This window comes from Zootoca vivipara, chromosome 12 (assembly GCF_965207765.1).
Source record: "Zootoca vivipara chromosome 12, rZooViv2.hap1.1, whole genome shotgun sequence".
Lineage (NCBI taxonomy): Eukaryota > Metazoa > Chordata > Lepidosauria > Squamata > Lacertidae > Zootoca > Zootoca vivipara.
This window is the reverse complement of record NC_142595.1, coordinates 2,587,454-2,614,593: the sequence shown is the minus strand read 5'-3', so window position 1 is coordinate 2,614,593 and position 27,140 is coordinate 2,587,454. Positions and strand designations below refer to the sequence as shown.

The 27,140-nt window shown below is 37.6% G+C and overlaps 1 protein-coding gene across 11 annotated transcripts in view; it reads left to right on the top strand.

Annotated features, from left to right (window-relative positions):
• Positions 1–27,140, top strand: part of PTPN3 (protein tyrosine phosphatase non-receptor type 3) — an 80,140-nt gene that overhangs the window by 39,185 nt on the left and 13,815 nt on the right. For 5 of the 11 annotated variants that reach the window (XM_035134340.3, XM_035134341.3, XM_035134342.3 and 2 more), the window contains exons 3-19: positions 828–935; positions 1,781–1,823; positions 6,043–6,121; positions 7,155–7,199; positions 8,108–8,160; positions 11,564–11,684; positions 12,391–12,478; positions 13,469–13,557; positions 15,283–15,346; positions 17,836–18,005; positions 18,708–18,842; positions 19,505–19,681; positions 20,639–20,665; positions 21,669–21,843; positions 22,392–22,469; positions 25,069–25,125; positions 25,587–25,743. In XM_035134340.3, coding sequence (XP_034990231.2) covers positions 828–935; positions 1,781–1,823; positions 6,043–6,121; positions 7,155–7,199; positions 8,108–8,160; positions 11,564–11,684; positions 12,391–12,478; positions 13,469–13,557; positions 15,283–15,346; positions 17,836–18,005; positions 18,708–18,842; positions 19,505–19,681; positions 20,639–20,665; positions 21,669–21,843; positions 22,392–22,469; positions 25,069–25,125; positions 25,587–25,743 — 1,666 coding nt within the window. Of the gene's footprint in view, positions 1–827; positions 936–1,780; positions 1,824–6,042; positions 6,122–7,154; positions 7,200–8,107; positions 8,161–9,710; positions 9,775–11,563; positions 11,685–12,390; positions 12,479–13,468; positions 13,558–15,282; positions 15,347–17,835; positions 18,006–18,707; positions 18,843–19,504; positions 19,682–20,638; positions 20,666–21,668; positions 21,844–22,391; positions 22,470–25,068; positions 25,126–25,586; positions 25,744–27,140 lie in introns of all 11 variants that reach the window. The other 6 variants (XM_088656064.1, XM_088656063.1, XM_060282166.2 and 3 more) reach the window with 3 other exon arrangements.

The window sequence follows — 27,140 nt, the reverse complement described above, 5'->3', positions numbered from 1 at the left end:
AATTAGGCGCTGGAAGGCTACTTTGGAGAGGTTTGTGACCTCCCCTCTTCCCCCAAACCCAATTATTTAGGAGGAATGTTATGGAATATTAGGAGGAATATTATGGCATTTCTAAGAGCACATTTAAGCCCACTTTGTCAGTCTGCTGAATGCACCTCATTAGGGCAGCTGTAGCCTACAAATATTTGTTTTGTTTATGCCACAAACATAAACATAAGTCTGACATCTCCTTGTTGTTTTATTCTGATGAATTTCCAATACTGGAGTCCCATTATCTGTATTTACACAATATCTGTATTTACACAAGAAAACACTCTTGAGAGGACATGGAACCCATCAAGGGATAGAGGGTGGATGGTGCTTACATTAATCTTTTAAAGTTTTAAGAAGTTCTCAAATTCTGGATATTAAAAGCATTTCTCCAATGAAATTAGGGATGTACTAAGGAAATTTACATAGCTTGTCATAGTAAATATGGCATCCCAGGTGCCCAGAACCTTCCATGTAACAGGATTTTGAAGGCTCAGCTGTACAGCAGTCCTGCAAAAAGAATTATCTTGTGAATGGAGTGTTCATAAGCACGCTGCTGGAGAGGTAAAAAAATAATGTTTGAGAATTAGTTAATCTGGTGTAAGAAAGTGAGCAGGCTCTGGCTTGCAGCTGAGTTATAAACAGTTTATGTTGACATTCAACTTAATAATGATAGTAGTTCTTCCATTTATTCCCAGTAGTAATTTCCCTTTTATATGTACATGTTAGTGAAACTACATTTTTAAAGCACTCTCTGTGTGGCAAAGATTATTTTTCTAAATACTTTTATTTTGCAGAAACAAGATACTGGCCAGGTGTTGTTGGATTTGGCCTTTAATCACTTGGGTGTGACAGAGAAGGAATATTTTGGTTTGCAGCACTGTGAAGACTCAGCAGATTCAACAGTAAGGAAACATTCCTATTCAATATTTTTTAAAAAATGCAGTCAGAAAGCTTCCTAACTTTTTTTAAAATATCATTTTTATTAATTTTCTCTTCTTCCCCCCATAACAGTTACAAATTAACATATTATACATTCCAATTTTGACATTCTTTACATTCTTCTTCCTTATTAACACACTTCTTAGTAAAGTTCCTAAACCCGCCCGTATTTTATATCATGTTCACATTCACAATTTGTCAAAGTTAACATTTCTGTCGTTATACATCTTCATGTCTTATATTCAAAAAAAAATGTGCATTATTCAACCGTTTTTCCATCTTCACCTTTATATTGATAATTTCAAAACACATATTATGGAGAATATACATTGCTGTTGTCATATTTACATTTTCTCTTAGATCAATAAATTTTATATCTTTATCAATTACAACAACGTTATGTAATTTGTTTCAACACTACTGATCCTATCTCTTTAGGTTTCAATATATTTTTCTATATAATCCATAATTCCCCCCATTCCTTATCGAATATTTCATCGCCTTGTTGTCTAATTTTCCCTGTTAGTTTAGCTACCCCCGCATATTCTATTATTTTTTGCTGCCAATCTTCCACTGAAGGTATATGGTGCTGCTTCCATACCTGTGCTAGTAACTGTAGTAACATAAAAAAAGAATTTTTGGTCGTTCTTCTTTACATCCTCAGCTACCATCCCCAACAAGGAGGCTTCAGGCCTTTTCTTGAAAGTGTATTTTAAGAACTTCTTTAGTTCATTATAGATCCCCCCCCCAATATGCCTTAACTTTCTTACATCTCCACCACATAACTTTTTTTTAATAATATTTGCAGAGATGGCTTGAATCTGGTAAACTTGTTCGGAAACAGCTAAAAGGTAATGCTTTTAAATTTCTTGCTTTAAAAACTCATATGACTCTGGATTCTAGTATTCAACTTATCTCTATCCACTTTTTCTACTTGATGCATAATGTCCCACTTTGCCTTTTCTCTAAAATAAAGCCCCTTTCCTCCATAGGGTAGTTGCTTCAGACCCATAATAATTCTGGTCTATTATTTCTGAACTTCATTTCTACATTATGCTTGCTGAGGTGTGGTGACCAGAACTGTACACATTATTCAAAGTGTTCATTGAATCATAGAATTGTAGAGTTGGAAGGAACCTAGTTCAACCCCCTGCAATGCTAAAGCATCCATGACAGGTGGCCATCCAACCTTTGCTTAAAAATCTCCAATGAAGGCAGTCTCATAACCTCACAAGGGAGTCCATTCCACTGTCTAACAGCTCTTACTGTCAGAAAGATATTCCTGATGTTTAGTCAGAATCTCTTTCCTTGTAATTTGAATCCATTGTGTCCCAACTTCTGGAGTAGGAGAAAACAAGCCAGCTTGTTCCATGTGACAGCTCTTAAGATATGAGAAGATATTAGATGGCGGCTACACAACTCCCTCAAACATTTGTCTTAGGGCTTGGCCTCCAGACCCTTGATCATTTTGGTTGACCTCCTCTGCACATGCTCCAGCTTGTCAATATCCTCCTTAAATTGTGGTGCCCAGAACTGTATTCCAGGTGTGGTCTGACTAAGGCAGAATAGAGTGGTACTATTGCTTCCATTGATTTGGATACTACTGTTACTGCAGCTTTTTGTTGTTGTTGCTTCAGACTGTTGACTCATGGGTCATTCCATGCCAAATCACCTGATTTAAATGCTCGACCGTGCTCTCAGGGCTCTGATTTTCTTCAAAAATAAAATAAAATGTGTAGATACCTATGTAAAGGTAAAGGGACCCCTGACCGTTAGGTCTAGTCGCGGATGACTCTGGGGTTGCGGCGCTCATCTCGCTTTACTGGCCGAGGGCGCTGCCGTTTGTCTACAGACAGCTTCCAGGTCATTGGCCAGCATGACTAAGCTGCTTCTGGCGAACCAGAGCAGCGCACTGAAACACCGTTTACCTTCCCGCCAGAGCGGTACCTATTTATCTACTTGCACATTTGGGTGTGCTTTCGAACTACTAGGTGGGCAGGAGCAGGGACCGAGCAATGGGAGCTCACCCCGTTGCGGGGATTCAAACTGCCGACCTTCTGTTCGGCAAGCCCTAGGCTCTGTGGTTTAGACCACCAGCGCCGTAGATACTTATGAGATAACCTCAAATTATTTTTTTAAAGATTTTTTGGTCCAAAATTGGAGATTTTTTAAAAAAATTCAATTTTCACGCAATTTAGGCTAATGCAATTTCTGCGTCAGTTTAGAAAAAACCTCCCGTTTCACTTATTTTTCAACCGATTGGGCTTATTTTGGTTTCAAAATAAGGTATAAAAATCGTATTAAGTGCCGCAGAAAAGGGTCACCAACCATTCAAAGTGATTTTTTATCATTTTATTCCCAGTAGGTTTGATACTAAGCCATAGGGAGCAAACCAAAACTAACACGTGTATCATAATTTTGTTGTAGAATGGACTAACCATGTACTTGTTATGTTTTAAAAATAAGGGTGTTTTGTGGTTATAAAATAAATTGATTTTGAAGTAATTTTTTTACAATAATAATAATAATAATAATTGTACAGATTTAAGGTCTCTTTGAGCCTGAAATAATTCGTACATTCATGAGAATAGTTAAAATTATACCGTCTTATGTCAACATACTAGATGTCATCTAATCATATTTTTAGAATTTTAGTTTTTTTATTTGATAAAAACAAAATACGTCTCAGAGCCCTTGCTATAAAACCAATTGGATTTTACAATTTAATATTCAACCAAATAACACAATGTAGCATTTGCCATATAAACAAAAAAGAAAAAACCTCCCCATGACTTCCCTCAGCTTCCCTTTCTGGTTCTTTTTATTACTTCTGTTTAATTTTTGTCTCATTTTTATGATCTTATACCTCAATATACTTAAATTCTTATCATTTTTATACCAAATTTTCTTTCATAATTACATCTTGCACTTAATTACATTCCATATTATTATTTCTGGACCTTTAAACTTTAAAATCAATTTATACTCTGTTCCAGAAAAAACAATTATTTGAGTTACTCCAGAAAAAATGTACTATTTGTGTAGTTAGAGTATGCAGATGGAAGCTAGTGGCAGATGGAAGCTAGTGGCATATTGTTATGAAAAATGTACCCCAAAATGCGTTGCCTTTTAAGAAGGACAGACGCGGGTCGGAAGCTCCAAAATTTGCACTAAGTTCAGCTCCGCCGGGAAAATGACAGAGACCACACGATGCTGTCAGGAAAAACAAACTGATCCCTTTATTGCAGAATGCAAAGCTACAGCTGTAGGGTCCCTGCCTCTGGAAAGAAGGAAGGAACCCCGGGAAATGGTGAAGTCCCCCTATATACCCTCCTGTTCATGCATGGAAATCTCTGGACTAGGAGGGAGGGGGAGACAAGGGCGACGGGGTGCGGAGATGACTCTTCCTTTCAGATGGAGAGATGTCAATCTCTCTTCTCCTGTCGTTGATGGTGCTCCCTGTTGTTTGGCAGGAAGGGCAATCAGTCAAGATGGGTGCAGAGGTGGGGCAGTTCCTGGCGATTTCCATGGGGTGGAAGTCCGCCCGGCAGTGTTTTCCTCCAGGCCATGGAAGGGTGGGCTACGTTGAGGATGGCAATTTATTTGAATAAAGTTGTCAAGCTAATCTTTCTATTGTCCGTGTCTTCCTTCGTTGGGTATGGGACGGTGATGGGGAGGTTTCAGGGGGGCTTGGGGTCAGAGAAGGGTTGCACAGAAAATAAGTATGGAAAACATTTCTAATACATCCTGACGTATACAGTTCTAAAATATAAAACAGTGGTTTTCTAATACAAAGAGATACTAACAAACCTATTTTCTAATACAGAGGAACACTAGTCTAATTAATCAAGAGTAATACTGAGGTTGTGGTTAGGTTCTTAGGCATATAGGGAGGGACGCCTTTCAAGGGATATAAGGGGTTTCTCACATTTAAGGCACATAAGGCCAGCAGACATATAATCACAAGAAGCAAGCATATAATCACGAGAAGGTAAAAGTTCATAGCAAGTTTGTATAAGGTTTGTATAAAATGGTAAGGCTGTATAAAAATGGGCTGCGTTACTTGGTGGAGTTTATGATAATTGTCTGTGATAATTGTCTAGGCGAGGGTTGCATATGCTTGTCCTTAGGCGAAGGGGAAATGCAGATGTCTAGGCAAGGGTTGCATATGCTTGTCCTTAGGCGAAGGGGAAATGCAGAGTTTATGTTGGATTTTAGGAGGTGTTTGAATATGTTAATCCCTGCGGAGGGGGTGCGGGTCTGTGGAGGGAAGGAGAGCCAAGCTGTGGCGGCGAAATGGTGGTGCGAAGGACTCTGGGTAGCCGTAGCTGTCAAGCTGTGGTTACCCCTCTCTGTTCATTAATAATGGTGTCCTGCAACCCCCCCAATATGATTTTATAACAGTGTCCCCTCTCTGAGGCAATATTGTTGTGTAACAACCAATCATTGCCTCATATAATCGACAGTGACGCATTCTCCATTTCACTGTATGCAGCAGTATTCTAGCACTTATGGGAAAAACAAGTGGTCTATGCTTTACATTTACCAGAAGATCCACCAATATTGACTGGAAAGTGCCCATTGAAACAATAGATCCCATTGAAACAAAACAAAATAAAAACAGAAAAATTCATTCCAGTAGCACCTTAGAGACCAACTAAGTTTGTCATTGGTGTGAGCTTCATACCAATGACAAATTTAGTTGGTCTCTAAGGTGCTACTGGAAGGATTTTTTCTGTTTTTATTTTATTTTGTTTCAACGGCAGACCAACATGGCTACCTACCTTTAATTAGATCCCATTGATTTCATTGGGTCTGCTCTTAATTATGACTAAATCTGGAGCTAATCCTTTGGTTTTGGTTTTTTAAAATCAAATTACATTAACATTTTTATTGAAGTGTTCCTGTGAATTGAGGTTTTACATGAATGACATATTGACTTTCTGTTTAAGTTTGTTTTAGATTCAGAAGGTAATTTCATTTTTCATTGTATATGATATTTTTATTCATCTAAATAAATATAGATGAAGAAATCATGTACACTGATTTTAATTTTGTAAAATATTCCAGGGGGTTTCCCTTGTAACCTGCATTTTCGAGTAAGGTTTTTTATACCTGATCCGAACACACTACAGCAGGAGCAAACCAGGTAACCTTTGTTTCTTTACTAAAGTTCTGTGGTTTTAAGAACTGCTGACATCTCATATATCCTAGTATTTGCAGTAATACACCAGGTTTACAGTCTTTTATCTATGGTTGGCACATAAACACCTATATGATATAATTGTTAATTTAAAGTTGGTTGTTAAAGAACCTCAGAATATACGCAGGTAGATAAATACTACAATAGCAAATGCTGTGTGTATTGGTCATCAGGTGTCAATTTAGACAAGATCTGTTTATATTCAGTATGTCTTTTCTTAGTTTATAAATGTTGCAGGAGTTAGGTTTTCAATTTAGGTAATAATTAATCTTTCTTACAAATATAGGAAAATGCTGCTTTTGCTCCAACTACAAAATGGTTTTAGTAGAACCTGTAAGATTAAATGGTTCAGGGATGCTGGAATAATACTCCCCCTTAGCAATATCCATCTAACTGAAATGGCACCATAACGTGCGGAGTGCTCCAAAAATGTATAAAAATATATTGTTTATTATTATCAATAGGGGGTATAAATTAGGAGCATTCTAGCATGATAGAATGTGCTCTAGTGGAGCATTAATAATATTAGTTGGAGATAAATAGATCCACACAGAATTATAGATTTGTGAAGTATAAGCTTAGTTATTTTTAGTGTTTTAAGACCAGGGAACTTTTTTTAGCTTAAGGGCCACATTTTGTCATGGGCCATATGCCAAGGATGGGAAGTACCAGAGGCAAAGGTGGGTGAACAACAGATTTGACTCCTGTTTTTTGCGCTGTAGACTACATTCTAGACACAGAAAGCAAGGTATCTGCATACACTTATCTTTCCACCTCCAATCCATGACACCAGGAGGCATTGTCACAGTTCACGGACACGTTCAGATGTTGAGCTTCTATGTATATAATCATCTTACCGGTAATTGTCTCTATATTTATAGGGTATCAAAGTAAATTAGGAAATATTTGTTTAGATTACACAGATTCACAAGAGGCTTGATTAGTCACATGTAACAACTATTTTCAATTTGTTTTTTAGACATTTATTCTTTTTGCAATTGAAAGCTGACATTTTGGAAGGAAGGTAAGAAATCTTTATTAAAGTAATTTGACTGGTTAGCTGTTGAAACACTCCAAGTTAAAAAAACAAAACAAAACACCTTCTCCATAGCGTTAAGAGGAAGAATGTCAAAAAAATGCCTTTAAGCTTCTGTAGGAATTAAGTTTCATAAGGTATACAAGGCATAATTGAGTTGCTAAAGGGGGCACTATATAAAGTTCATTAACCTGTTGCAAATTTTCTCCTAAGTAAGCATTCTTCAAAGGGCACTGTTGCTCATGTAAAATAACTTTGTGTGATAGGCACAGCATGTGGGAGAGTTGTCTTTTGTGCACCTATGAAGCTACAACATAAGTTAACTTTTATTCAGTATTTCTAGTATGTTGACAGTAAAACAATAGCAGATATGTTTCACTGATACATGTGACTGTTCATAATTTTCATTTTCAATATTTTGGATAGCTTTACCCAGTTTTCAAGAAGTGTAAATTTGTTCTCGATTTCCAAAACAAATGTGAAACATAATTACCTATTTTTAAGGTTGTTGTTGTGAAATGTGTCCCTACAATGTGCTGGTTGTTCCAAGTAGCTATGCTGTAAAGATTGTGGATGTATTCACACAGAATTGTCTCTCTCAGCTGCCTGAAAGGTGCTTTAGGCATAAAATATGGGATAAAAACAAAATGAATAAAATTGCTTTTGTATAGGAAAACAACAGACCTCTTTACACCTTGATCTGATGAAGGCGTAATAGTTTTAAAGTTAGAAGCTTTAGTTTTAATAACAAACGACAATAATTGTCATAGATATTTTGTGATGTTTGGTGCATGTGTAAGTGCATTCTAAATATATTGACATAAAATGTTTGAGCTGTGACATTTGCCCATAGTTCAGACAGAATGTTATCATCATATTTCAATTTTTCCTTTCAGGTTGTTATGCCCTGTTAATTCAGTTGTGGTACTTGCATCGTATGCAGTTCAGTGTAAGTTGTGATGTATATTAGTAAAATATTTGGTCCTATTTCACTGTTTCTTTGATCCCTATTGGTCTGTACTCCAGGCTTATCACTGTTTTGGAATCTTTAGCTCTTATTCTTGGAAAAGATTACAAAGCTTGTTTGAGAACAGAGTTCCCCCTGAACAGATCAGGTTTGGTGGTAAAGCATTTCTGCTATCTAAATAAGATTGTGTTTACACAAATGAATAATGAGAAAATACCTTACAAAAAAAAGAAGAGGGGAAAGTGAGGAGAAAATACAGCTTCCTTGGAGATGCTGCTGCTGATCTGACAGTTACCGTTCTTCAATAATTAAAATTAGGCTATTTATTCAAGACAGTGGGATGCATCCAGTGGTGGCAGCTTTGCATTAGTGGAAAATGATCAGTTTCTGCAATGTGGGACACCCAGTTTTTGTCTTTCCTTCTACTACAGCCTTCTGCCATGTCCATGCAGCTTTGTAGGGTCCTTTAACTCTCAGGAGCAGATTTTTGAAGGATGTTGGAATTTGCACTGGGAGTGGGGGGGGTCAGTAATACTCAGGTACCCTGTTTTGTGGACATAGGCTTGCTTTCTGTTAGTCAAAGTTGTAGTTGGATATAATCCAGTGGTTTCCTCTATAGGGAAATTTTGTTACCACCTATTATTACTGTTGTGAATGGTCATTCTGCTTATCTTGTATATCTTTAAACTTACATAGAATTGTCAGAAACTGCACCTCTTACATTTCATTCCTATTTGGCTCATTGTTTGCAGTTTTTAGATTTTCACATTCACATGAAGTGGGTCTCTAGTCCATGAGTTTCCACCACAATAATTCTTTCAGTCTCATGAGATGCCATAAGACGGCTCTTCGAGCAGTATTTAGCTTAATATAACACATTTGAAGGATTTTAAACATGTGTCTTGTGTAGAAAGATATCATGAAAGCTTTAATGGACATGGACTATAGTTGATTTCAGGTCCTGTTGTATTCAGGAAATGCCTGATGCCTATCATCTCTGGTTATATGTTGGTAATATAACTTTAAAATTATGGAAACAAAGTTCTGTCTGATTTGCAATGCAACTTCTCTTGTATCATATTTCTTCACCAACATCTTGCTATAAGGTAGATAAAATATACAGCCTGCATGAGGTCCCTTGTAGTTCACCCAAGGAAGTTCCTCGGTTCATTGTTTCTAACACTGGCTTCACTTGTTGTCATATACAATGTCAGTAGAGTATTGGGAATGGTGAGCATGTTTAGTCCAAAAAAGCTTGTCTGGCCCATCTCAGAGCCTGGTGGGTTTAATTAGACCCATAGGTCGGGGGTTCCCCACCACCTGCATAGTCAATGTCATTCAAATTTGCTTATCAGTAATAAAAATTTGATGGTTTTAGCATAGAGACTGAGAGAGAGTGGTTTGCTTAAGGTCACCTAGGGTGCAGTCCTCAGCACAAGATTCATAGAATTGTAGGGCTGGAAGGGACCCTGCATTGCAGGAGTATGCAACTGCCCCATATGGGGACTGAACCTGCAACCTTTGTGTTGCAGCACCACATTCTAACCAACTGAGCTATCCAACTGGTGCCAATGTTGACTCCAAAATTTAAAAATGGTATGTGAGAGATTTTCCATTTACCTTGCTTAGAAAGTGTTAATGTTAAGCAAACTTTATTCAAGTTAATGTTTAACTGGTCAACATTGTGTCTAAACTTGTTAGCCTGATCCATTTGACCTGCTATCAGTCTCTGCACTAACAGTATATACAAAGAACATTATTAGCCAAGTAAATGTTTATACTGTACAGCCCTGGTTCTGTTTTTAAAGTTACAGTAGTTGCCATTGATTCAGAAAGCTAGCTATGTAGAGACTTTATCAAGAGTTAACAGTTCCTATTTCAGAGAGGTTGTGAATGCCTATTCACATAATGTTGTGTGGACCTTTAGTTGTTCGGAACAGTTGGAGTTGCTGCTCAGGACAATTTCTGTGTTGTCTGGATTGACAAATCATAGTAGTTGCCACCTCTACCATTGTGTTTCCTCAGTCTAAGAACTTCTGCAGGGTGGAGATGGGAGTGCAGAGAGATGGAAAATGACTGACAGGATGGAAAACAGAAAATAGTTCAGTTTAGTTTCAATTGCAACTGAAGTTATTCCTGTTTGGTTCCAGTTGAGGCCTCTAAAGGTTCACTAACCAGTTCAGAGCATAGTTCAGTTCATTTGAGAATATTTAAATATAAGAGCAGATTAAGACATTATTATTTAAATATTTAAATATAAGGCCACATTTGAAATACAGTAAGCCCTCAACTTACACACATTTAACGTGTGTATTTAACTTTATGCGCTTGAGAAAAGTTTTTTTAAAAAAAAAAATTAAAAAGGGGGCAGCTAAGTCCAGGAAAAAAGACTTTGGGGCCAATGTTTTTTTAACTATATGCGATTATAGTTTAAGGCATCATCCCTGGAATATAATCCCCAAATATGTTGTGGGCTTACTGTACCTTCTTTTTCAAAGGGCAGGGGGAATACAGAATGTCCCCTTTTCAGTTTCACATGTTTTGGCTCCATAATTTTCTCCCTGCTTGCTCCAGTTGTCTAAAAACATGATACTTCCTGTATTTCACAATCAAAGCAGAATACAGTAATTCTCAACTGGTTTTAAAGCCAAAAGGAACCTCTAATCCTAAATATGAGTGGGATCTCAACTGGTTTGATCGTTTCATAGTGGGAACTTTACAGGTCTGTGACATATAGGATTACTATAAACAACTGCATATTCTGTGGAAATCTAGGACCAGCAGCAGATTGAACTAGGTTTTTAATTCCTAATGATAGGGCTCTTTTGAGTTCAATTTTAAATGCAACTTTTAAATTCAGTTAATTTAAATTCATTTTAACATAATTTGTATGCTGCTTTATCATCAAAGGTATTAAGGATTTTATATAATATGTATATATATATTGAAAATGCTGATTTTATGAAATAGTGAAGATTAACTTTTTATTAAACTGGGTAAAATAATAGAGGGCCTAAACTCTTAATTCTATGACTCTTACTTAGAAATGGATGTCTGCTAATCCATAAAATCACTGCTCTTTGTGTACGTTTAGGACTGTTAATTGCCTTTGATTTTAGGTATGCTTCCTGTCTCTGACCCTTATTCATCTTGAACCAAGTATTGCGTTGGCATGCTATTGCTAGCTGTATTTTCTCACATATCTCAATGGAAGAAAGTGGAGCAATATTAGGAACTTCTGTAGGAGTTACGTGACATTATTCATTGTGCCATTTGTGTAGAGTAAGATTTTGTTAAAGCACCTTTGTATTTGCATTAAGAAAACAATTATTGTGTGTGTTCTTTTACTTCTCATTCCACCACCCACCGACCTACCCCAAAAAAGCTCAGCTTGGAGACCATAATGGTTCCACCCATCCTCCAGGATACCTTTCAGACTATTGCTTTATACCAGAGCAAAATCAAGATTTCACAACCAAAGTTGAATCACTGCATGAACAGCACAGGTATTGTTTTCTGAAATAGTAATATATATTGTGATATATACATAAATGGATAATTTGCATGAAGTATAGAATTTAACTGTGATTCAAATTATTAATTCACAGCATATTGTATATTCAGACTTCATACTGTAGGCTCCCAGTAATTGGCAAAGATATGTTAGTTCTTGGAGTATAATACACATTAATAAAAATGGTTCCAAATGTGAGAATTTTTGTATTTTTTAGGAATTTGGCTGCCCCAAACCTGTATGCATGAGATACCCAGATGTGCTGGGTGAACTGATCACTATTAAGTGACATTGGTTCTACTTATACACTGGAGAGAATAGGTACCAAAAATTCTGAAAATTTGGAGTTTTCCTAAAAATTTTGGCTGCTAATTTACTGCTCTATTCTGCTTTAAAATGGGAGTGCATCTCATTGTATGACAATACTAACATTCATTATACGGGAAACAAGACCTTTGATTTTTGGGGGGCATAGGTCTGCCCCCAGTAATAGAAACTTAAACAGTAGATGTATTTCTACATAATGACTGTAGGTGAATCCATCATGAGACTGAAATGTGGAAAAAGAGTTCAGATTTTTATTTGAATGTGTACCTTGAATTTATTTTCATAATTGTACTTAAAGTTTCTGTTATAGATAAATTACTTTCCAATTAGGATTTTATTGCCTTTAATACTTTATTGGGTTTTTCCCCCAGGGGCCTCAGTCAGTCAGAAGCAGAGTCCTGCTACATTAATATAGCAAGAACACTTGAATTCTATGGAGTAGAATTACACAGTGGTAGAGTATGTTTACCGTTCTTTTTTATATTTACAGCAACTTGTACTTAAACTTTTTTTAAAAAAAACCCATATATACCTTAATATTAAAATAGCTAAGTAAGAGAAAAACTCTCTTTTTTGCACCTAAAACAGCTAAGCATAAAAAAACTTCTATTTCTTATACACCTATGGGGACATTACCATTAAATAACTTGCATCTTTATAACTTACTTTCTTAAGCAGGAGTTGTTGTTGTCCTTTACTTTTAACCAGGTTAAAATATGTATTTGAGAAAAACTTGCAATATTGTCAATTCTCAACTGAGTTTTTAATATTTTAATATTTTCTTCTGCCTTTTTTATTTATAATTGACATTGTAAAAAGCATTCTTGGTGGCATAAGTCAGTTGCTTCTATAGAAATCTTCAGTTAAGCTATAGTTTTAGACTGAAATGTTTCCTTGCATAGTATGGGCTGCCTTGGAACTGGGTGCTCATCAGGATTTTTGTGATGTGTGTGTGTGTATGTATGCATGTTTCTGGGGAAGCATACCCTCCCTGTCCTCACCATATTGCCAACTGTTTTTGAAAGTCCTTTCAGTTTTAAATGGGGACTTGCTATCTGGTGAAGAATTGCTGTTTGAGGAAACACCAGCTTAAACTTTCCTTCCATATGCATGCAGACATAGTCATCCATTTCTTTGGATTTCAACTCCAGTAAATGGCATCATAACCAGCATCCACTGACAACTAAGCTACAATGCATACTCACAGTAATGACTTGGCATGCAAAAACTCTGGCATATCTGATATTGTTATTTTATGTGTATGTGTGTTTTTAATTAAGCATGTCTGGGTTGTTTCTCCCAAATACAGAAATTGGTCAGGTCCTTTTTATGTGGAGACATCCAGTTCTTTATCCCCCATCACACAGAGAGAAATTGAAAGTATCCATTTGTAGAATAGGATTCTTAGTGCTTTACTTTACCAGTTTTTTCTGTGGTTCTTATTTTTAGGATCTTCATAATCTCGACCTTATGATTGGAATTGCTTCAGGAGGCATTGCTGTATATAGGAAACTCATTTGCACAAGCTTCTATCCTTGGTAAAATACTTGGGGTCTGGGTGGGTGTATAAAGTTTTAAGATTGAACATGAAAATAACAAATCTGAAGATGGAAGGTGTTGAGATTGAAGTCTATTTAGAAATCCAGCCCTCTAATGCTTGGTGTGTGGAACTGAGCCATGGTTACATGTGAAGTTGCTTCTTACTGAGTCAGATCACTGGTCTATCTAGTCTCCTTTATTTTCTACTATGACATCTTTATCAGCCTCACTATCTGAAATCATTCCCTATCTGTGAATAGGAATTATATTTAAATCCAGGTCAAATTAAATTAATTGTGTGCATTGTTTTCCTTGTAAATTTTAAAACTTTTTCCATCAGTTGGAATCTTAAATTTTCTTTCTATATCAATAGCAAAGCTAGGCATCATGATTTTCATTTAAATAATGTAGGAGTTTTAATTTGTTTTAATCTATTGTGGGTTAAAGGTTTTAACCCTTGTGTTTTAAATTATGGTTGTATTTTTTAGTGATAATTTATTGTTAAACCCTTTTTGTAAACTGCTCTCAGGTTTTCCCCACAATCTAGTGGTATATAAATGTTATGAAATAAAATAAAATAAAATAATAAAATAAATAAAAAGGCTTACAAGTTGCAAAAACAGAAAGATCGTGATTGCTGGGGTACATAATCATATTTATTTTCCATGTCAATTTTCTCTGTGTTCATTCATAAATCAATTCTTTCCCATTAATCTGTGATTTTTTAAAAAATATTATCACAGAATTGCCACAAAATTCAGAGAAGTGCAAAATCCAAAGTACGTTTTAATCTGCATGTCATCTACAGCGTGCAGATCGGGTCAGTTTGAAATGGAATTCACAAATACCAAATTCCTCAGGCATCCATACTGATTGCAATAGGAAGCTGTTAGTACTTCTGTGGACAGCCCATTATAATGGAATGTGCCACACCTGTAACCCATGGATGTGCACAGCAACCTTTTAGATTGAGGAATGCAAAGAATGGGTGTTCCTAGACTCAGGTCAGTCTCTTGATGGGCATGTAGTCCAAGCTTGCTTAACAGTATTCAGCTGGTTTTGAAGGATGAGGCTTGTTAGAGCAGAGCGTAGGAGTCTTGTCAGGAATTGTGCAATCCAATCCAATCCTGTTTCCTAGAAACAATTGTTTTTGTCGTGAAATTGCGGAGTGCACCCAATTACCTTTAGTGTGTTATTGCCTCTATTTTATTTCCATGCAAAATCTGAAAGTAACTATTTTAACATTTTTATTGCTTACCTACAAATTGCAAGGATATTGGTTGAGTGGATTGTACAGGAAAGCACTTTTGAATGTAGGCTCTCCCTTTCATTTCAAATTCTGCTTCAAACTTATGGTAGTGATAGCGATTTTCTATGAAAAGAGAATGTTTTAGTTAATTATAGCTAGTTACTTAGATTTTAGTTCTGTTTCAGATACAATGGAGCCCTTCTGTATAAAGTGTGACAAGGTGTGGGGCTGCTGGCTGGGGTGGAGGTAATTTCCCCTTCCCCAGCAACATCCCACATTGTTCAGGAGGGCCTCTTGATTCTCCAGAAAGGCTTGAGAGGAAAGGGGAGAAAGGAAACTTCCCTTATGTGAACCTTCTAAATTAACTTAGAAGTTAATTGTACATTGCATTGTTGTACATGTATTTTCTATCAATGTTTATTTTAATTGTGTTATGTTTTTAGAGTATGATATAGTATAACTTGTTCCTTTTCAGGGTGAACATAATAAAAATTTCGTTTAAGCGAAAGAAGTTCTTTATCCAGCAGCGACAGAAACATGTGAGTAGACTAGTTTGTTTCCCCCAGCCACTCCACCCCTAGACTTTTTTTTACAATTAACCTCCAATCTTGCCACAAGATGAAGCAATGAATTAAAGGCCATGTCTATGAGTTGGAAAACAAGGTGTACAGGGATCCTTCTTATAGTTTATATTTCATAATACATTGATGATATGTGACGCTAATTGCTGTAGAGGCGATTGACATTTGGACTGAATACTTTGATCAGAGATTTTATTCCTACCCTGTGCCCTGCACCTGATTTTTAATTCAAAGAAAAGATGTAATGAGATCTGATAATTAATTTGATGAAGTCAGCATGGTGGTCTGCTCAATTAACAGCAACTGTGCCTCTGTGGGAACACATGTATTCAAGGTTCTAGCTAGCAGAGCTTCTAATTAGCTGGGAATCTCTGGGTCAGTTGCTGGGCCAGTTTCTTGGGTTATTCCTTTATTCTATGCTTCACACTGTGCTACTTGTTCCTGTTGTGTGGGGCCATGTACCTTGCAGGCTAGATCAGCTAGATTTGTTGTTTTATTCTGACTTGTATTTTTATGCACTGTAAATAAACTACTGTACCTCATTTAAATTTGGTGTGCTCTTTTCTGGAAATCCTGGGTCCCTAATTGCAGTGTTTTGGAGTGGACTTGCAGAATCTGGTTGGAAGGCTCTGGTTTGATTTTTGTACTGGCTTAGGCCAAATAAGTTTCCCAACTCCCTAAGCTTGGTGGTCAGACAGTGTTAAAATTATTGACACAATACTAGTTCATTAATAGCTGATTTATTCTGCTTTAGTAGTTGTTGTCCAATGCTTCCCTAATGCTACTGCTATATTGCTGTCCTATAAGGGCCTATAGCATAACAAAAGCTTGCCAGTATCCCCCACTCACCAATATATTTGTGGCATGAAAAGTTATGGTATTTCAGCAGGCTGCTACAGGATATACATTGATAGGAAATGAAGCAGTATAAAACACCGCCCCCAACACATATTTATATAAAGTGGAATTACCAGTACATATGGCTGCCCCCCATAGCATCAGGAGCACAAATCATTAAGAATGTGCAATGAAAAGAATATCTGGAGAATCCCTTAGAGTGAAAGCAAGTGGAATAAAGCAGTAAACACGTAAGAAATTTTTTCATGTGGGTTATTTCTAAATCTGATCCATACAAATTCTCTGCTGATGTCCCTAGAGATTTGCAGCCAAATACATATTTTCTTTTTCAAATGAATGGTGTCTGGTATCTACTGGTGATCATGCTGCAGATTTCTGCTTTCTAGAAAAGCGTTACAAAAGCAGCTTTAAATTAAAGCCAATATGACATGTCCTACAAAGTGGCAGATGGATCAGATCTCTTCTTAGTGAAGAATGTTAACCTTAAGCATTGTTTGCTGTCTCATTGACTGATGGGTTCAATAACTCTTCCTTTGCTCCTTACAAAAAAAATAAAGAAACTTATAATGTCGGCAGTTTTATTCAATCTGTCCAGGTTCATTTCCCCCCCAGTACTTTCTTTAGCAGACCAAGCTATAATTGTTCAGAAGAGTTCACTACCATTTTCCTCTGTCCATTTTTTTCCAGCCCTCTACCTCAAACCATTGTAAAGAGCTCAGGGCAATCCATGGGAAGGGGAGGGGGAGAGCTGGGAGAATATTTGGAACCTATTGAAATATATACATTTTGTATACGTATATACAAAAGCTTGTACAAATCTGACAATATTGACACTGTTACCACAGATATATGTTGGCAGAATTGTTTTTCTGTTGCAAACAAATAGTATTATGAGGCCATCTTGCAGCAAAAGGTAGAATTGCAACATTTATAGTACAGCTTATTTGGAACTACCCCCACATTCTGTACATGTGGAAAGCAGCTATTACCCAGTACTGCTAAGCACTGGGAACATGTAACCATACATCTGTATTTGCACCTGTAAATTCTACTTTAAGTCAAAGCTGAAAATACATCATATATTTCCATTTCAGTGTTAACATTTACAAACGGGTCTTGCCTTGTATATAAAATTCTTATAAGACAGTAGTCCCCAGGAATGACCAAACTTTGTTTATGTAACTTCATGAGAGGCTATCCAGCTGCTCCAGTAAGCTCACACGGCCAAGGGATGAGAGCCAACAAACTGAAGCTCAGTCCAGATAAGATAGCGTGTGTTTCTCTAGACTGAGTGGATGGGAGGGTGCCAGCTCTTGATGGAGGTATACTCCCTTTGAAGGAATAGGAATAGCTTGGGGGTGTTTCTGAATTCTTTGCTGACACCTGAGGCTCAGGTGGCCTCAGTGCCATGGGTGACTTCTATCAGCTTCAGCTGGTGGCCCAGTTGTGCCCCTATCTGTACAGGGATAGCTTAACTTCTGTTGTCTGTCCTGTGATAATCTCTTACTGTGATAACCTCTTACTGCAATACTTTATACATATTCTAATTATTGATTAGAATAATTCTGATACATATTTTATTGTTACAGAATGAATCCAGGGAACACATAGTTGCCTTCAATATGCTAAACTACCGAGCATGCAAAAACCTGTGGAAATCTTGTGTGGAGCTTCACACATTTTTCCAGGCAAAGAAGATGCTACCTCATGAGAAGCTACTTTCCCATTATTGGACCACGAGTTCTAGAACACCAACCAAGTGAGTATGAGCTCCTAAACAGAATACGTCTGAATGTAATTCTGAAACCCGTTTGCATATATAATACTTAGTTTTGTGAATAATTTAAGGCTGATTTTGTAAATTCTGGTTGACTTCCCAGCACATCACTAGAAGCCTGGAAATTGTCTCACAGGGAAGCCAGGGGAGTCTGTTACAATTGCAATGTGTCAATTCTAATGAAACAAAGAAATGAACTTTAAAATAACTGCCAGTGTGGAACACAGCAAGGGCCAGCCTGGACTATATTTGGCATGTGTCTGACAACTAGTTTAATGAAACTAGTTTAATGATGTTCTTCATGTTCTCTGTGCAGTTCCACATTACAGGTTCTGTTCTCTTGTAGAGCTGTGATCAGAACTTTTGAAAGAAAGATGAGCATTTTGAAGTAAAGTCTGTCCCCCTTCTGAGTGTATGCAGTAAAGGGGTGTAGCTCCCACTTTCTCTCTGGCAACTTTTTGACTTCCACAGCAGCAGCATTCTAAAGAACTTTTGCTTAATGCAATGCTCTTCAGAGTGTGACCTAGCTCGGTTTGGGGGTGGCTCGGGGGCCAGTTAGAATTAAAATGTCCTCTGGGAGTTTAGAGAATATGAATTTCCAGTAAGAATTTCCTGTTTCTGCACCTAAAATAAAGATTTATTATCCACAAAGTACTTTGTCTAAAGTATGTTGTTTAATTTCAGATCTTCTAACACTCATTACTGCAGAAAAGTAATAGGTGGTATGATTTGGAATGCAGCTATGAGGAGATCTTTGTCAGCTGAACACCTAGAGACCAAAAGTCTTCCTTCTCGGTCTCCTCCAGTTACCCCAAATTGGTAAGAATTATCTTTTTTATCTTCTATAAAATGGGAGGGGACACGAGCACAAGGCAAACTTTTGTGTCAAAAATTAATTATTTTGATGCAATCATGATCTCTCTTAAAGATGAATAATAAAGATTCAAAATAGCTATATTTCAAAATGTTGCTGCAATTATTTCCAGTAGACAGTGCTTGGTTATTGGATGTGGCTTTTGATTCAACAGCTTCAATATGTGAAGAAGTAGTGGAGGGGATCTTTCTCCCACAATTCTAAAATTTAAAGACTGACTTCCTGAGTGCCTATCCCAAGTAGTTGTGATACTTGATTGAAGTTAAACAGAATTTCACATTCTTTTTTTCTACTTAAAAGTAGAAAATTGTGCATAGATTGCAATTCTGTGTATGCTAATCTGAGTGTAAGCCTCAATGAACACAATAGCATTTATTAATGAGTAAACACATTTCTTCTATATAGGTTTTGTCTGTGGTCCATTCTGCATGTTATAGCTCATGTCTACTTGGAATAAATGGGCTTTGAATTTAAAAATATTATTAAACATTTGATAAAATAAATGTAGCCTCTGAGTGTGCGTTATAATATATTAAGCTTCTCATATTTAAAAAACATTTAAGAAAGATACTATCACAACTAACTTCTGAATCCTACCTCTTTTAAGGCGAAGTCCTAGATTACGTCATGAGATTCGTAAACCACGACACTCATCTGTAGATAACCTTGCAAATGAGATTTCCTATATAACTGAAACAGAAGATGTGTTCTACACCTATAAAGTTTCCCCAGCTTCCAAGGATAGTGATTCAGAGTTGTCCCGGAGTCGCAGCCCATGGAGAAGGTAAATAACCTCTACAAACAGTGATTTCAGTGCTACTCTGCACTGATAATTGGTGAACAACAAAATTAAGAAGATATTTCATATCAAATATTTCAGTAGAGAAAGAATAATGCTAGTAAAGAAGACTGATATCATAACCATGAGTCAGAAGTACCAAATTCCTAATTAGAGACATCACTAACTCAATCTGGCCCACAGATGGTCCGGGAATCAGCATGTTTTTACATGAGTAGAATATGTCCTTTTATTTAAAATGCATCTCTGGGTTATTTGTGGGGCATAGGAATTCATTCATATTTTTTCCCAAAATATAGTCTGGCCCCCCACAAGGTCTGAGGGACAGTGGACCGGCCCCCTGCTGAAAAAGTTTGCTGACCCCTGCCCTATTATATAAACAAGCAGGGGAAACAGAAAGCATATGTCATTACCATTTCTGCTTTTTCTGACTGTTGTCCACATCCAAACCAGCCTTTAGGGTTCATGAAACTACAGTAATAGACCTAGTTGACAGTGTGAGTGAACAAAATATTTTCTTCGTTCCTTCAAGGGCATAAGAACAGCGTATGAGTGAATTTTGATAAACTAGTTATTTTCCTTGCATCCTTTTAAGAATGTATATGTTTTCTGGAACTTTTACAATTTTTAAAATGGAACATGTAATTCGCCTAGATTTTGAAACAGAGTGACTCTAGAGAGCCAAATGAGTGTTGCTTAAATGATTTTGCAGAGTACCAGTGCAGTTTGTTCTATACCTGTTTTGAATTGGCATGTGAATGCCTGAATAATTTTAGTCTCATAGCAGAAAGAAGATTCTTGTCAAGTTTTGCTTTCTTCATAAAATCAAACTGATAAGCTTTTGATAAATGTTTTTGAATACACCATTTCTGTACTGCTTAAAAATCTTGGTTATAAAACATTTCATATTAATTATCCACTGTTTGTGTGCTTTTTCTTCAGCAGATCATCAGAACAGGAATCACCAAAGTGAGTTTTCCAACAGTGTCACAAATTCCTCTTGTAACTGAATTTTTAAGATATTCTAAAGTTAAATCCCAGAAAACATAATTAATAACATGTATTATTTATTCATTTTTGACATTTTTCAACTATCCAGTGGCCACATCCTCTGGGTGTGTTTACTTGCAATTAAAATATTACTCCTCACCCCCCCCCAAGTGTTCTGATACAGTAAATCAGAGTTAAACAAATGAGCAAGCTCCCTAACATAAGTTGTTCAAATCATACCTTTTCCCCTCCTCGCTTTGCCCCATCAGGAACAAACAAATCAGTAATACCCCTCCCCACCCTCTCACTATATATAAGGGTCTGGTGACTTCTGCTTCAGTGTATCTGAAGAAGTGTGCATGCACACGAAAGCTCACACCAATGACAAACTTAGTTGGTCTCTAAGGTGCTGCTGGAAGGAATTTTTTTATTTTGTTTCGACTACGTCAGACCAACACGGCTACCTACCTGTAACTAAAACAAATCAGTGTGTTTGGTTAGGATTATGTGTAAACTAGTGATGGAGATTTGTTTCTCTCGAAATAAGCAATGGTTTATTGTTGGCTTGTTATTGTGGTCTGTTTGATACTCACATCTCCAAGACATGAAAGGGTGGGTGCAATTTCAGCTGGTCCCTGGTAAACCATAGTTTAAGACTGACTTGGTGTAACATGTGAGCAAGTGTGTATAAAATATTTTATTAACATTATATTTTCTGCACCAGAAAAACTTGAGCTGTTATTACTAGTGAAAATGTGAATAATTATTATGTTCTTCTTGTATCTTAAAGTGTGGGGCTGGAATAAAGTGAGCTAAAGTAAATGAAAAATTTGAAATCCTGAAAAAAAATCCCACAAGTGGCTTGTCAAAAAGAAATCCTAGATATCCAGAAGAAGAAATAATTTTGTATAAAAATTGTTGGCTTACACTAAATAGTGAGGTCTGGCTATTAATGCTTAACTTGTTGTTTTTTTTAATGAAGGAACATATTGGAAAATAATGCAACACAGGATGTTTTGTCTCAGACTCTCAATGGAGTTGGCAACCTTTCAGGGTCTCATCCTTTGAATGGAACAGATAAACAGTCTTTAGAAACAAATGAAAATGTTTCAAAAGGACTTTTAATGGATGACTCCAATCAATACTACTTTGATAAGGTATGATAAACAAGACGAAACTGGCACTTCCTGATAAGCTTAAACAGCAGTGTAGGTGCAGTATGGGTGAGACAGAACAGGATACCGTTTCAGTTGATTAACAGCCATTTCTTTCATACATCAATTCCAATCCTAAGGAACCCAGCCCCCATCCTGGTCATTTTGTAGAAGAGGTGTGTATCTGTACACTAGGTTTTAAAAATACTTCGTAAATATGTATTGAAAAGTTGGAGGGTTTCTGGATGTGAATCCATTACATTGATGGTTTTATTTAAACTCTGTTTTTACATTTGTGTTGACTTGTCAATTGCCTTGTTTGCTTGTGGATTTTTTTTTAAAAAAAAAGAGTGGGGGGCAAAATTAGCCTTATAGAGTTTCAGCCTTTGGCTGGACAGCTCCTTTGAAATGGACAAATCTATGTGATGGTGGTGATGCCCAGTTTGCAAAAATTTCTCATGATAGGTAAATTGAAGAGTATCCAAGTCATCCCTCCAGGGTAGTACTTAACATGGTTCACAGATAAAAAGCCTCTTTTCCTTGTCTTTCAGAATGAAGTTATTGATGGAGACTTGCTTTTGATACGCATTTTGCCAGATGAAGATGGAAAATTTGGATTTAACCTGAAGGTAAAAAGGCACTAGTAAAGCAATATTGATAATCAAATATAACTTGGGAGTGAGCATTGCAGGGGCACCATTGGGAAATGTTGCTTGTATCTTTTTTTAATATGCTTTCCCTAGTTTGTGATAAAGTATTATGCTGCTGTGCTGTCAAAACACCGATTGGTTTAATGGAGTATTGATAGTTCTTCCTCCCTATCTTCTCCCTGAAGAAACCAAATTTTATTGCCCTCGGTTAGTTATTAGTGTTGTCATGTGGATGCTACCGGTAATTATGAAAAAGCTTTGTGTACTAGATATAAATGGGAATGCAAGGGTCTTCAAATTGCACGTGGATATTGGGGGTAAGCAAATCCTGACAAATCTTGCTATCCTCACCTTTCTGTGCATATTTTGTTTTAAACAGAAACTTTGAAATTTGCCTCAAGTTTTACTTTGAGTGCAAGTCATTATTGACCCGATTAAGATATTGATTCTCTTTTAGTCAAAGATTTTGCATTGTTTTAACAGTACATTTGCCCTTACACAGTGATTTGGAATAATGTTATGTGCATATCATTTGTCATATGCCCAAGCTATGCTAGTAATTTCCTGTAGTCTAACTATCTTTGCACAGTTACAGGTAGGTAGCCGTGTTGGTCTGAGTCGAAGCAAAATAAAAAAATTCCTTCAGTAGCACCTTAAAGACCAACTAAGTTTATATTAAGTTTATATTATAAACTTATAATATAAGTTTATATTATAAGTTTATATTATATTAAGTTTATATTTTGGTATGAGCTTTCGTGTGCATACACGTGTGTGTATCTTTGCACAGATTGTAAAGAAATTAGATCAAATGTAAACATTTGGTCATGAGACCTAGTTCATTACTAAGTATTTTCTAGTAAACATATTAGAGGATTTTCATTATGTGGTTTTAACAGGTAATCACACTGAAACCCCCCACCCACCCAGAATGCTGTTTTAAAGATTAAATCTTACAGCTATGTGCGCTTTATCACTATATCGTTCAGTACCAGCATGAAGTCTGCATCACGATAACTGGTTCATTAAATTTGACCTGACAATATATCATTCAAAACACCAGAGGGCAGTATAATTGTGAGCAATTTGAGCAGTCCTGTCCCTGTGTGTGGTTTGTCTCAGCCGAAGGCAGAACAGTTTCAGCCTCGGCACCTTGCAATAACTGTGTTCAGCCTTGCGATAACAGCGGTGTTCCCTCTCCCTGCTCTGGCTGCTTCGCCGTGGTTTGTCTCAGCTGAAGACAGAAGAGTTTTGGCCTCAGCATCTTGTGATAGCTGCGGAGTTCCCTTTCTCTTGTCAGCCCATACAACATCCAAGACTGCCTGCTTCTTCCATATGCCCCATCTCCCCCACCACCCACCTGCATAGCATCCAAGACTGCCTGCTCCTTCTCTCCCAAGCCCCATCTCCAATCCCCCACCTGCAGATCTCCATGACTGCTCCTTTGGCCATCCACATGCCGGACCTTCATGCCCACCCTATATAGTTCTGTGTTTCAGATATCGTAATATATTGCTATATTGCATTGTTTAGCTGGTGATATATCACAATGTTGAAAATCAGATATCACCCAGCCCTAGTTTAGAGACTATGTCTTAGTACAGGAACTGTTAGTATATATCTATCTAGCTATATATAGCTCTTGCCAGTGCTTTTTTCTAGAAAAAAAGGTTCTAGTACTGCCCCCCCCCACCGCCACAGCATCCCCGGCCTGATGCCCTGTTCCACAGTGGGCTGTTACTGTGCTTGCATGGAACTCCTCATGCCTAAAGAATGCAGTGAGATATGCACCACTTTCCTGCTGGAGAGGGGAGCGGAGCACATAGATCATCCCATGGCAGCCATCCACCTTTTCCCACCACTTACAAGAGACGGGAGGAGAGCATAGCTGCCAAGTACCCCGTTTTCCCCGGGAAACCCCCCGGTTTTACTTACCTTTTCCCGGTGGTCCCCCGTATCACTTCGTCTCCCGTTTTTCTCCGTTATTTTCTCCTGCCGGCGGCCATTTTTTTCCCTTTCTGATTTGCCCTTCTATGGGCACCAAAAATGGCTGCCGCCGGCTTCAAAAGTCGCATCTACACATGTCCGGAAGTGCATAACGCGACTTCCGGTGTCGGCGGTGGCCATTTTTTGTGCCCATATATGGGCAGAGCGACACCGGAGGTTGCGTCGACGCACTTCCTGACATGCGTAGAAGTGACTTTTGAAGCCGGCGGTGGCCATTTTTGGTGCCCATAGAAGGGCAAAGTAACACCGGAAGTTACGTCAATGCAACTTCCGGTGTCACACGGCTGCCGGTCCCGGATTCTGCAGTCCGGGACTTGGAAGGTAAGGAGGAGAGTTGGGAGCAGCCCTCTATTAAGGAGTGAGATTGGGGAGAGGTTCTTCCCACTTGGGAAGACAATAGCATTTATTAATGAGTAATACTTTAACTATTCAGATGTATTTTAAATGTTTTAAAGATTGTATTGTTTTGTCACTGTTGCTTGCCATCCTGGGGTCCTTTGAGATGAGTAGCTGGATATAAATATAATAATAAAAATATAATAAATAAAAATACTTTGGCACCATGTTTTAGGGGGGCATTGATCAGAAGATACCTCTAGTTGTGTCCAGAATCATTCCAGGTTCCCCTGTAAGTATAAACTTTTGAACTTCCTTCATTTTTGTATTGTATTTTATCTATAAGCCTCCTTTAGTCCTTGTCAGGGTAAAAGGCAGAGTATTGAAATCTACTACTACTATGGCTATAACTGCTACTGCTAATTGTTAGTAGAATAAGAGAGTGGGGAGAAAACCTGGACATTATCTCGATAGAAATGCATAAAATCAGGATGTGGGCCCCTAGATTATTTGAACAACTTCATTCTCAATCTGAACTGAATAGTGTCAGACATTGCCGATGGAAAATTGTTCAAAATACATTAAATAAATTTTCCATGGTTTCCTAATGCAGATAATACTTCATCAAGATAAAGAATAGCACTGCTAATCATAGATTCAGTCAAATCCTTCACACTGAAGTTAATATCCAATTTGTTTCTTAGACTGAAAGGTTTGAAAATACTAGCTTCATTTTCTTTTGTCTTATGGCAGTCTGATAAATGCATTCCAAAATTGCTTGAAGGTGATCAGATAGTATTAATCAATGGCCGGGACATCTCTGAGCACACACATGACCAAGTAGTGATGTTTATAAAAGCCAGCAGAGAGTCACATACACGTGAGCTTGTACTTCTGATCAGGCGGAAAGGTAAGTATTTATGTGATGTATTGGTATTGAAGAGTGGGACTGTGGTGGGATCATGTTGCTTGGAGCATAACATATCTGATCAGGATTATTGTCTGTACACTAGAAGCTATTTTATTTCTAGTTCTTTAAATTTCTACAAGGAGTCACTTGAAACATTGGAATCTCACAGCTAACTAAAGCTGGGAGGAAGAGGGTATAGCCTGTTAGGATCTCCTACACTCGAGTAGGACCCTGGCAGAGACACATGCCCAACTGGCATGTTCCCTCCCTCCTGGTCGATTGTTCGGGAGCTTCAAAAGCTTTCCTCAGCCCGAACATCACAGCGACTGATGTCAACTGACATCAGCACACTTATGGATCTGCAGAGTGTTCGCAATTGCGTAACAGACCTCAGCAACGTGGCATCTTAGCTAATCTACTTTATTTACATAAAATACACTCAGAGCACTGCAGCATGGCTCCCTCTCTAGCATCAGGCAGCAAAGAGAATGAACAAAGGACAATAGTCACTTTCATTCTTCTGGATGGTTGCGTTCCGTTTACAGCCTGAAACAGAAAAGTCATGCTGCATCAGCTGGAATTCCAACAGCATGCTGCAATTCTGACCTGGAATGAAAAACACGTTAAACATCACAACGTTACAACTTTTCAGTACCACGATTCTGGTGCTATGCACCTCCAAGGAGTCTCCACCCAACTGGGGAGCAGTTTCTTCTGTGATGTACGTGTGGTGAACCAGTTCCATCTTCCACAAAGGTGTTTCTTCGCCTCAGAATCTTGCACAAAAGATTCTTGCACCTCTACTGGAACAGCCTGTCACCAAATCTGCACAGAAGCTCTGCATCTCTGCCCTTGCTTCATGTCGCCTGTCGAAAATGCTGCAAATGTTCCTTCCATCTTCCATCTTTGAATTTCAGAACTCTGCTGGTCTGGATTCAGGCACCAGAGACTTGAGATTCCAAGCTACCCCCCATCATGCCATTATATCAAGATTTTTCTGTAATCATGGTTTGTTGTGACATCCAAATTGGCCTTGTCTGTAGACCCAATCTTTGCAAACTGATCTCAGCATGGTTTCAAATCAAGGTTTTAAGATAAGGTGCTGGAGTTAAAAATATTTTTCCCCACATGAGAGCAATATTTCAACAATTTGTCAAAGAAAAAAATAGTTGCTGAGACACAGAAAGTGATTGAATTGCATCTCCCTCCCTATCTTGATTACAAGGTGCCCCATGATATTCTTGTAAAGAAGCTAGTAAAATGCGGGCTAGACAATGCTACCATTCAATGGATTTGTAACTGGCTGACTGACCGAACCCAAAGGGTGCTCATCAATGGCTCCTCCTCATCCTGGAGAGAAGTGACTAGTGGGGTGCCACAGGGTTCTGTCTTAGGCC